Source organism: Zonotrichia leucophrys, chromosome 3 (genome assembly GCF_028769735.1).
Source record: "Zonotrichia leucophrys gambelii isolate GWCS_2022_RI chromosome 3, RI_Zleu_2.0, whole genome shotgun sequence".
Lineage (NCBI taxonomy): Eukaryota > Metazoa > Chordata > Aves > Passeriformes > Passerellidae > Zonotrichia > Zonotrichia leucophrys.
This window is the reverse complement of record NC_088172.1, coordinates 97,369,709-97,382,240: the sequence shown is the minus strand read 5'-3', so window position 1 is coordinate 97,382,240 and position 12,532 is coordinate 97,369,709. Positions and strand designations below refer to the sequence as shown.

At 38.0% G+C, this 12,532-nt stretch overlaps 1 protein-coding gene across 4 annotated transcripts in view; it reads left to right on the top strand.

The window, feature by feature from the left end:
• Positions 1 to 12,532, top strand: part of TASP1 (taspase 1) — a 78,760-nt gene that overhangs the window by 17,692 nt on the left and 48,536 nt on the right. For 2 of the 4 annotated variants that reach the window (XM_064709441.1, XM_064709442.1), the window contains exon 7: positions 3,760 to 3,839. The exons of 1 other annotated variant lie outside the window; for it this stretch is intronic. In XM_064709441.1, the coding sequence (XP_064565511.1) occupies positions 3,760 to 3,839 (80 nt within the window). The remainder of the gene's footprint in view (positions 1 to 3,759; positions 3,840 to 12,532) is intronic. One more of the 4 variants, XM_064709443.1, reaches the window with a different exon arrangement.

The window sequence follows — 12,532 nt, the reverse complement described above, 5'->3', positions numbered from 1 at the left end:
TAGGAAGTCATTTTTAATTGTAAAAATCTACAATTTTCATTTTGGGTCTCATTGGCGTGTAGTGCATTGGGGAATCTTCCAGATACTGCTTGGCCTAAGAACCTGCCTAAAGAAACCTATGGAACAGACTCTTTCTATAGCATGATCTAAGCTAGCTTAATGTTTTCTGCCAAAAATACTTGGCCCATGACCAAACAGGAAAAATTCAGGAGCTGTGAGGTTAGTGAAAGTGGCAGTAGGGAGTTCTTTCACTGTAAAAGGAGAGTGGAGATAGTTTGCTTGGCCTGTTTACCCCTGTGCAGCATACATTTTCATAGTGGCAGTTGAAAACCAATTCCAAGTGGTATATTTCTGATTTTCCACAGAGAAGTTTCAATGAGTAAGAATTAAGATATTCAGAGATGGTAAGCTTTTTGGGATGGAGGGATCAAGTGCCTGAACTGATGCATCTAAAGTGCTGTAAATTGCTCTGTAGAGTGTGTCCTTCTGGATCAATCTCTTGTTGTGTTATTTAAAACACAGAATCCCGCTATCCAAATAGAATTTATAAAGTTTAGAGAAACTCTGGATCCATGGTGCAGTTGTTAAAACCTTTGAGGTCCTGACATCTTTCTGTCATACTTTATTCAGCTTGGTGTTGTCAGGACTTTCTCTGATGAAGGGACAGAAAATATTTAACTTGTAAATATTGTATAGTCTCCTGTAAGATATTCTTGTTCTTTGTATAACTTTTACAAAGGAAAGTACTTTTGTACTTGCATGGTTACAAACTGGACGAACTTTTGGAAGTGGTGTTTGAGCACAAAGTAATGGATTAGATGTTTTGTAGTAATAAGCTTGAAGATTTTCTCTTTCCTACTGTGAAACCTTGACCTAAGGAAGGAAGCTTCTTTCCATCTGTCTGCTCTTAAATGTAAGATTTGGTAAGATTTGCAGTGCAGCACAAATGCACCTAAATGTCTCCTTTCTTAGAACTAATTAGTAGTGCTGCCATTAACTCCATGTCCATATCCCTTTCTCAATAATAACTATATGGGAAAGAATTCCTCCTCAGGTTTCCCCTTGGGATATACAGAGATTTGTAATTTCTGCACAGCTTTACACTGTTATGTACAGGATACGAACATTGTGTAGCCAGTAGGGCAGTGCCGAGTCAGAGTTCCCAGGATGAGGACACACCACCTTTTATCCCTGTTCTGTGTTTATTCAGAACAATTTCTTCTTTGTGACACTGATTTCAGAGTGATTGCTACATTTTATGATTAAATGTTACAAACTGTATTTATTATATGTGGATCCTTTGACCATGACCCAAACTTCCTGACATTTCTGTTTAGCTTGGAGCAGCCTGTTTCCCTACAGCCCATATTAAATGGCCCTGTTAGGAGTGTTCAGCACCAGCATAATCATGTTTTTGGAGAAAATTGCCTAAAAAGACTATTTTAGAGGCCCTTACTTATATTTTCTATTCATATGACCTAATGTGCCTGGAACTGGGAAGCACATTGAGCAGCACCTCCTTGCTGGGAGGATCTTTTCATCTTCTGTGTTTTGAGCCTGTAAGAACTACAGAGTACTCCGATATATTTGCAAGAAAGATCTTTATGTCCTATTTGTGCAGACCCAGCTTTCAGAGTAGCAGAGAATAAACTCATTTATCCTTTGTTTATGTATTTGTGTTCCCCCTCCCTTTGGAAGATTGTATTTTGAATTAGCCTGAAGGCTTTTGAAACTTGGGGTGGTTTTGACTGCTTTTTATAGTGCACTGGCTTTATTCCCTCTTCCCTCTCCCCCAATAAATCAAGCTTGGTGGTAGTTTTGTTTTTATGTGCAGACAACAAAGCATTCAGATCCTGATGCTGTTTGTCTTGTAAACAGTTTATTTTAACTTTTCTGTGATTACAGTGTCCTTTAGAGATCCAAACTGAACAGTTTAGAAAAGGTGGATGATCTCTGTGGTGATATGGAGCCTCAGTTTTCTGCTCTGTTTTAAAGACTCTCTGGAACTAAAACTGTGTTTTAGTGTGTTCTGGGAGGGAAAGGAATCTAAGGATTAAGGAAATGTGAACAAACTAAAAGTCACATCACATGAGTTAGGAGACACTCTTGAGTGCTTTTTTGCACTCTTCATGAAATATTAGTGACATTCTCTGGTATTAAGTATTAAAAAGGCAGCTGTGAAGCTGCCTGTAAAACACAGTATTACTGACTGGCCTGTGCTTGAGTTACCATAAATCAACTGCCAATGTTGTTTGATGTTCTCCCACCTAACCTTTCTCTCTGTGTAAATTATTTTATTGAAAAGTACTTATTTACTTCCCAAAAATAAACACTAAACCCACATTCTTTTAGAAAATGAAGAATACTATTAAATTAGGTTTGGCTGCAGTTTGCATACCTTTTTATGTTAATATTGAAAATTTTTTTATGTTATGTGTCAGTGCCAGGTTGTTTCTTGAGCACTAACTTATGTAACAGTAGATGCTTGAGTTCTGCCCATGTCCCCAATAACTTACCCTGCAGTATCTTGCAATGTGAACAATTCTTACCTGAAGCTGCACTAATAATGGTAAGAAATATGCATTTAACAATTCAAATTCTCATTTAAATCAACCTTCAGTAAAGAAAGACTGGGCATACCTCTTGGATTGGTTAAATCATATAGAAGATAGAAAATACCACCACAAAATACTGTATAGTAAAAGCTTGATGTTGGATATAGCACTGTCAAGAAAACTTTCAGCAGCATTAATGCCAACAAATTTGCTATATCAGTAGTGTTCTCAGAAACTGAGAGAGCTGCATAGCCCCAGGGACCACTTTGTAGCTCGAATAACTTCTTTAGACTTATCTTCTTAACTCTGGCATTTCAGTGAAACTTTTCCCAATTCGCTGAAAATTCTTAGTCCTTGCTTCTGGTGTCCATTAGGCAGTTGTGTTATTCTTAACTTTATTGTCCATTTTTGAAATAAGATTGGAAGTAGTTGTCCCTTATTGTGTTGCACAGCAGCTTTATGCAAGTGTCTCATTTCCAGCTACTACCATACCCTTTTTTTTGGCAATAAGATTAATTTCTTTAAGGGGAAACAAGGTTTGCTTTTTCTTCTCTGCCTGGAAGTTCCATGTGTGTGTATGTTTTTTGCTCTTGTTTGTTGTCACAGCAGTGTGTACTGTCTCATGATGGTAAAGTGTTCAGTACTGAGTAGAAAACAGCTTCTCAGATGGCTGGAGGTTTTTTAAAAGTATGTTTAAAATTTAGTGGGCTGGTCTCATTTGAAAGTGATTGATGAAACTCCATGAAATAGACCTTAATCCTTCTAAATAAAGTTAGTTTTTAGCTTGTGTTGTGCTTCTCAAAATACTGCTTGGTATTCCTTTGGCACTGACTGGCTTTACTGGAAATACCATTCTCACCTTTCTCATCCCATGCTTTTGGTCTTCCGGATCTTGCAAAGTTGTTATAGACAGCAAGATTTGAGACAGCTCTGTCCTGTTTTAGCTGCAGTTGAAAGCTGATTTTGTATTGAATTTCAAATTTATTAGCACTTGGTTTTGTCCAGTAATAAATTTAATGTCAGAGCTGCATAATCTTTTAATGAAATACATAAGCTTGCCAAATGTAATTAATAGCAGACAGTCCTGTGAAATATAGACAGCTTATGATTTAAAATTGACCAAACCAAGTAGAAAAAAATAATTGCAAGCAAAGGGGGATTTGTTATATGGTTTTGTTTAAACTCCCTCTTCTGTGTCTCCTAGCTTTTTAGTTGGTGAAGGAGCTTACAGATGGGCAGTTGATCACGGGATACCAGCATGTCCTCCAGGTATCATGGCTACAAGTGAGTAAACTGGTGGTGTCAGTAGGAAGAACAGGACAGAGTAACTTTAAATGGTGCCTCATCTTTTGAGGTGTGCATCATTTCATTGTTCTGAACGTTCAGCTAGCTTGTGGTGTTATGGTCTATAAGGGTTGTTTAAGTTTACTAATTTTCTGATAAGTATCTAAATAGAAAAAAATTGTCAACTATTACTTTAGCTGCATTTTAGCAACATCTAATTTAAGTGATTCTGTGATTCTAGAACTAAATCCAAGGATGGACTTCTTTTTAACTAAAATGTAGGCTCTTTAAAAGCTCTGTCCTACAAGTCTCCAGTTGTGATCCATCTTGGATCCTAACAGCACCAACTAGCTGTGTATCAAAATGCAGCAGGTGCCAGTTTGTCTCTGAGACTGTGCAGTTACACCCGTCTCTGGGTCTTTGTTCAGAATTGTTCTTGTCTAAACAAGCTGTCAAAGTAATTTGCCTTTTTTCTTAACCTAAGGCTTCACTTCACCTAATCTTATAGAAAACAGACTTGGACTATACTGTATATTAACCTTAATTTCTTAGAAAAGCTTCTTGTCAAAAAAGTGAGTATGTTATATTGGTACTTCATCTATGGACTAGGCTAAAAATGAATGCACTTACCCATGGGAAGGAGGATGTGATTCTCTTCTTTCTGTTCTTCAGCCCTCTTCCCTTTTGGAAAGTGCCATAACTACCAGCCTGTGGTTTGTTTTAGGTGAGAACATGCCCTGTGCTGCCTGTTGAGGTTATGCAGGAAAAAAATCAGAAGTTAGTGCCTAAAGAAGGAGAACACAGAAGATTAGGAATGTTTATTTTATATTAAACAGTACTACTCCTTCAAATACCTGACCCATCCCTAGATCAGAGGTTGAAAGCCAGGGCTCCCATTAAGCCTTTTATTGGGTCTAATTTTAAAAGTAGGTAAATATCTAGCAACTGCAACTCAGAATTGTTGATGCTCAGTGCTGAAGTGTAACCCCAGAAACAGTGGCAGTGTTTTGATTGCACTGGTTTTCACATATATTCATGACACTTTTAATTTTGAAGAGAAAGTGTTGATCTGTAGCTCCACATGACTGAAACTTTTGCTCTAGCTGCTTTCCAGAATTTGCAGAACTACTATAGTGCTGAGTTGAGCAGAACACCTTTATTTCTGTGACTCTAGAAAGAGTAAAACCACTAAATAATGCTTTGAAGATTTTTTGGGGGGAGGAAGGTTGACCTTTTTTTTTTTTGGGGGGGGGGTTGGTTTTTTTTTGTTTTCTTTTTAGGAAAGCAGTTGCTATTTACATGCAGGAGATAGTTCAAAAAGAAGGTGCCTTGATTAATTCTGTTTGCATACACAGATTTCAAGTGTTTCTAGTACCAGTGTGTTTGGATTGTGACATTAATTGGCAGATGATATGTTTGCTAGCTACAATGTACCCAAGTCAGAACAAATATGCACATTACAGTTTAAAAATAAGGATGGCCACTGCTAGTTTGATTGGCCTAATCCATACTATGAATTTATATTGGAAAAACATCAGAAAAATAATCCCAGCCAATGGATTTTCACAATCCTGCTCCAATAGACCACTACTTGCATTTTATCTCTGCAGTATATTCGGCATACTTCTATTTAGTAAAACAATTTGCAATAAAACAGTTGAAACAACCAGAACTGACAAGTGAATTTTGCAGTATAGTTATTAATGGTAGTACATCTGGGATTTTTTCCCTTTGTAAAAGACAATGCAAGAGTAAACAAGAACCTGAAGAATCAGTTCCAGAAAATGTTACACTGATTCCTGTCCCAGTCTTTAGCTAAGTAAATCTTGTACTTCATTGACCTCTGGTCAGTGGGATTGGAAAATGGGATTGTTACAAGTGAAAAGAAATTGGCAACTCACAGGTAATATTTAAGAAGCCAAAATACATTTATCCAATGTTACCATGGAAAGGAAAGTTCGATATGCTTAAGAAACAATCAAATAGAATGTTGTTTCCAAGCAACCACAAAGAGATCTCAACTGAAGTCAGCTGTTCTGTTAAATAATGTGCCAATCTTCAAGAAAAGCGAGACTTTTTTTGATTGTGCTTGCTGCCATTGCTTTGCTGAAGTTTGCATGGAGAACTGGGGGTAAATGAAGTAAACATCATGTATCTTCTGAGTAGCTCTGTAAAAGAAAGAATTGAACTAATTGCCAAACATCAGGAAAATATCTTTAGTAACTTATTTACAAAAAACCAAATCTCCTTCAAAAGCCTCTAATCCAAATTTAGATGTGTACTTGCAGTAAATATTGGCAGGGACAACTGTGTGCATGTTTTGGCTTCTCTGTGCTGCACATGGAAAACATATTTTTGAAGTTGTCTTATTCTGTCTCCTTTTTCTTGGACCTGAGATGAGAATGTTCTAGCTGGTGTCAGTAAGGCTGTGGGATTGGTTTGCAGGGATGGAGCTTCCCTGGGATCAGTACCAAAGAAAGGGTCACAATCTGCTTTGTGGTCATGCTCCAGAGTTCTCTCAGAACTATCAAAGTACCTAAGCACCAAACTGGAAGCATGTTCTAAGCATGTTACTTGCTGAATTACATCCAGGTTTTGTCAAGGCTCGTGTGCTTTGTCTTCTTTGGTTTGTTAATTGTGTAAGGAAATGGAATTTCTAGCATTTGTAGAAACCTGGTGACTTTGCAGTGTACAAAGTAGGTGCTTTTAAAAACAACCAAGCACCTGAAATGTGATCTGTCTGTATTGCCCACAGTCTGCAAGGAATCTGGATTTGTTAATCCCTGCCCAAACTAGAGTCTGCCAGTACAGAGCCCATACTGGTTTATCCCAGTGCTTTGTTGCCCTGTGCTACAGAGACTGCTTTGACAGTGTAATCCAAGAGTTAAGGTGTAATTACAATTTAGAAGTGCTGAATTACTGTACACTGGAGTCTCTAAAAAATATCCAAAGTACACTTTAAATATGCAGTGTAAATTTGAGGTCCATCCTCAACTGCCAATATCTGTGCCTGCACAGTAATAACCAAACCCCTTCTATCTGAAATTATCAACTCAGCCTATAAGAGATGGAAATTATCTTTGACGAAGATAACATGGTGTAAGATAAGACAGCATCTTGCATTTGCTTGCAATGTTAAGTCTTTAAAGCGAAAGAGAAGGAAGGCACCTCCTCATGCAGCAAACTTGTAACTCTGACAATGTGGAAGTGACTGTAAGCACCTCAGTGAATAATGTTATATAAGAACAAAAACAACAGCAGTGAATCCTCATAACTTGTGAACTGCAGTTCAAGAGTAGCCATAAATAAGATGCTTAAGAAAGGATGTAAGAACACAGCAAGTATTTACTTCCCTTCCTCTATCCCTTACATTATTCCAGACTCTAAATTCTGGATATTTTAGTGACTCCTGCATACACAGAAAGTAAACAGTGGCATTTTCTGACATGAAATTTTTGTTTCCTTTTGAACCCATATTAGTTTCCAGCACCTGCAAAAACCTTTACAACTCTGAGTTCCCTCGTTGTCATTATTTTGAGACTTGCTGAATAAAAGCTGCTGCTTCATTGTCAGAATCCTACTCAGAATCCTTCTTCGGTCAAATTCTCAAATTACCTTGAATAACTTTGTGTTATCAGTAAAATCACATCTTGTTCAACAGATTCAGGGCTGCTATGAATTGGTTTGAAATTCTGCTTGTAACAGACCATTTCTTTACTTGTACTTTATTTTTTTTTAAACTGTGTGCATGCAAGGAAATTCCTGTTTATCCTATGGCTGCTTGGATTCTTTAATGAGGGAGAGTTCTTCTGGATGAGTGTAGTGCAGACTGTGCTATTTCTAGTGACACTGTGTGTCTCCCTGACCACCAGTATTGCCTGCCTCTCCTCTAAAACCCCAAATCTCACTCCCAATTGTCTCATTACTTCATTATTATTGTATTGAGAAAACACTTGCTGTATTGCTGGAACTGTGCTATGAATTTCAGGCAGTGGCTGAGGTCAGTGGCTCAGACCATGTTTCCTTTGTTTTCAAGAGGAGGATGAAAGATTTGGAGGGTTCTGGGGATTTGGTTAGGAAGCTTGGTAATCTGAATACATGATGTAAATCTTCCCTGGATTTGGAGACAGCAGGGTCACTTTTTGTTCTGAAATCTGAGCAGCTGAGTGCAGCCAGGAGAGTGGCTGTAAGGTAGCCAGGAGAGTGGCTGTAAGGTACCCAGGAAAATGGTTGGGCCAAAATGACCAGAAGATACTTTGAATGAAAATCTTCCAGGCTCAGGAAAGGCTGCTTGATGAAAAACAAGAACTGCCTACTTTTCTTGCAGGAGGCAGTAAGTAATGCTGTGTCCAGCAGCAGTTTACCCTGAGTTTGTATTGTAAAGAGCAGATCTGTAGAATAGTGCTCTGAGAGCTAGGTTATTTTTTAAATATGCTTTTAAATGCCTTTCCCCCCCCCATTAATTTTTCTGTTTCTGTCAGAGTATGGCAACATGAAGCTATCTCTAGTAGTATTTTAGTCCCAACACGAGCCTAAGGGGTGTTAATCTGTCATTTGAAATAGTTTTGTTAAAAAGAAATTAATTTTCATCTTGCTGTTTGAATTTGTGTCATTTATTTTAGCAACTGCTCAACAGAGTTCTTCACAAGATCATTTGAATTCCTGTGGGTTAACTCATTTGTTAATATATTCCTTTTTAATTCTCTTCTTCAATAGTTGCATTCTCTTTTAATATGGAATAGAAAGATAAATTGCAGAAAGTTTCTGCCAGCTGACTCTAAGCACTGTCTGCCAGGGGGTGCTATATGATTGGTCAGAGCTCTATCTCTACTTCAGAGATTTTAAAATATTCCTGGGGTTTTTATAGTATTTTCAATTCATAGTTTGATTTTAAGCAAGGATTGCTGGACACTTACAGGTTGTGTAATATTTAGTTGCATAATAATTTGTAATGTGTGTGATTGAAAGTTGGTATTTGGGGTTTGTGTTCCCAGCTTGCTGTTCCATCACTGTAACCAGGAAGGTTTGAATATTGTCCTGAACTTGATTTGTCATTCAGTGATGCTAAGAATTTGTATTTCCTTCCTCTGTTTGAAAATGTAGTTATTCACATAGCCATTTTCCAAATTTTCAACCTTGCTGAAAATAAATAAGGGAATACATGTGGCTTATAAAAGCATGGGGATTTTAAGGAAACACGGACTTTGTAGTAAAAATGTTTTGCATTAACTTTGGGCAAGAAATTAATTGTATTCTGATAAACAGCCTGTCATCTGAGGGCTTGTTTAAGGTACATAGGGCTAGGATTAACAACTAGATAGAGGTGTATCAATTGTATCAATATTAAACAAATGAAAAGGTGCCCTTAGTGTTATATATAAGTCTATGTACAATTCAGTAGTTTAGAGGACTCCATGTATAGGACAACTCTGCTTTTCATATGCCTGTGTTCTCTGAACCATTTCTAATGGGCTGTGAAAGGTGACTGAGAAAAACTTCTGAAGAGCTGTGTAGAATGGGAAATAGTTATGTTTCATTTACTTATTGTATCATTATCTAATAGAACTGTCAAGATTTTTGATTAAATTTTTACCTGTACATAGTATAATGGTTGAAGGGGCTAAGGGAATGATCAGAGTACAGGAGGTGAGTAAAGGATGTGGAAGTTTTGTGGCAAACAAGTGGCATATATGAATCTCTTCATCATTAGCCAGAGACTAATAATCTCTTCCACTGACCTGCTTGCTGAAAATTACTTCCTCATCTCCTTGTTAGGTGGTGATAACGATGAAAAAAATCATGTAAAAAAGGTGTATTTGTTGTCTAGTAGTAATAGGAGATGAATCTTGGGCTAATTAATTATGTAATGGAGATCCTGTGGCCTTTTCTCAGTGGGGTATCCAGGAACATCAGGACCTTTTGAACATGCACAGCAGTCTTAGATTTGAACAAATGAGCCTGTCAGACTTTTCTGCTGCATTTACAGATAAATATTATCAAGTGCATGTTCGGATACCACATCCACTAATGCCAACTTCCCCTGCAGGCCTGTGGTGTTGAGCAGGAGCTTCTTCTACTGTTCTGTGCTCAGCCACTGAACCTCGTCCCAGGCCAACCCCCACACTTGTTTCAGCTCTGCTGTGACCAAATTTTCCACCAGAGCTTGTCCTCTCTGGCACAGTTGCAGCAAACTGCAGAGTCCATGTGGTACCTTGGGGGCTGAAGGGAGAATGTGGATGATTGGGAAGGTATTTCCAGGTCCTTGAAGATTATTTGTTCCAGAAGAGCAGAGGTGTGTGGTAAATACTGGATTTATTTATAATACTTTGGTACTGATGTGGTACAGTTGTCACTCATTGAATCTTCAGTCTGGATGAGGCCTGAGAAAATGACTTTTAAACAAGAACAGTAATTTTGTAAGCTGTAGGGCTTTAAATTTTTTTTTCCCCTTCCTCTCCCAGCAGCTCAGAGGCAGTTTTATTTATGCCAGTAGGTGCATAAATGAGGGAGCAGAAGAGATGGGCTGGTTGTACTCCCAAGACTCAGTTCTCAATTCTTCTAAGCATGATGTGGAGTGCCCATGCTGTTACTGGGTAGGGTATTAATTGCCAGAGATTTCATCTGAAAGTACTTTTTTTGAATTACATCTAAACTTTTAAGTTCTTGAGCAAAATCGAAGTACATTTTACTAAATACCTTTCCATAGATTTCAACAACAGTACCAACAACAACCACCACCAAAACTTTTTCAAGCTAAAATTCCATCAGCTCCCTTACCGCTCTTCCTAGCTTTCTCCACAGTCAGTAAGCTTTGCTTCTCTTGCCCTCCTCTTCCTCCTTGACCCAGGCAACATCAGGCTGATGCAGCTATATTGCATTTGTTTTAGGAAAACATTGCTGTCTTCGTCACTGTGTTGTGACCCTTTCCTTTTCTCAAGCTTGGAATGCACTGTCTGGTTGGAGAAGGTGAGAGTGGTTTTTATACTGTCATTAAGGACAAATGAAGTTTTGTAGTGTCCTTGCACCGCAAAGTTGAGGTTTTGTTTTAGATTTAATGTGAATTATGAACTCAAATTGTGTGTAGGTGTTTTCTTTCTGTCTGTAGCACTTATTTGCAAAACAAATTTTCCGTGGGTTGTTTTTCCGTGTTGTGTGTGTGTTGTTAACCAAGCATGTTTGAATCCTGGATTGTATTTTAGTTCATGGAATGTTTTAATTTGATGTTTTGGTGTGTTCTTTGTCAAGGACCAAACTTAGAGGGTGTTTTCAGGAAACTCTGGTTTCATCTTTCGTGTGTGTAGTTTGGAGCTCACTTGTGTTCCTCAGTTTCTTTTGTCCCTAGCAGACCAAGATGAAGCAGCGAGAGTACTGTTCATTTTAATGGCATTTGTAGTGGTTTTGCATAGATAGAACATCACAAAGGCAGGAATAAACTGAGGGCAGACAGCCTGTCACTTGATTTAGTTTTTATTCACTTACTCTAGGGAGAAAAAGAACAAATTTAAGATTCAAGTTAGAGTTGAGACTTTTTTTTTATTAACTGAAGTTTGACATAAAACTGTCAGAGGAAAATTGCCAGGTTTTGAGTTGCCAGGTTACTTTGAATAACCTGGTCCTTTATTTCATGGCTGTTTGGTCACTTTGCAGATATTAGCTAGTTTATCCTCCTAAGAGGAATTGATAATTACTGATAGTAATTATTTTACTTAAATAATGAGACTGTTATTCGTGAATCCTTGCTAAAGCAAAACCTTAACCTTTGATGTAAAAATTAATCCTAATAACTATTCTGAAGTTCAATGTAGCCTGAGCGCAAGAATTTCCCTTCTATCCATCTATGGGATGTCTGACTAGATTGACTTTCCCTCACAGGTATGAAAGGTATGATATTTCATGATAAACTGAACAAAACTGAAGAGTATGAATTAATACCTTATTTATTTAAACCTGAGATTGATCAAATAATGATGCAGAGGCCCAGAGGAGTTGTGAAATCTCCATTGTTGAAAATACTCACAATCTGACAAATCCTTTTAAACTGGATTTGAGTTTTTTTGGAGGTTGGACTCCACAACCTCCTAATATCTCTTCCAAGCTACATCATTAAGTGCTGCTAGAAAGGTGTCTTCATCTGTCTGTCTGCCATGGCCCAAGAGATGTGTACTTTGTTCATAATGATGGTTTTTCTGCCCCATATTTCTCAACTTACTGATACCACTTTGAATTAACAATGCAGATAAGAAGTTACTGTTAGCAGATCATTCAGAATAAGTCTTCAGGTTTTTTCCTGTTTTGAAAAGACAAACTATCTTAAAGCACAGGGTAACCTCTAAAAATTAGTTGCTTAGCTAGGCATTGCAGTCTTAAGTGAATGAAACATCTCTAAAGCTTGGAGAATTTTGTGTGTTGTGGAAAAATGGCAGGATAAATATGCTACCAAGGTAGCAAGGAGATGATGAGGAGCCATATAGCAGCACTCTGTGCAGCTGGCAGGGCAGCTTGGAGCTAGTCCATGTGTTGTGTGCACTTGATGTCATTTTTGTGCATGTGTTTGAGCTGGTGAAGATGCAAATACTGCAGGAGGTTTCAGGACACTGCTGGCACTGGGCTCTAAGGTACGAGGATCCTGTTCAGGTCTGCATGCGTGGGCTCCTGCACCCTTTTGCCTCTCTAGGTCCATGTTTTTCCAGCTT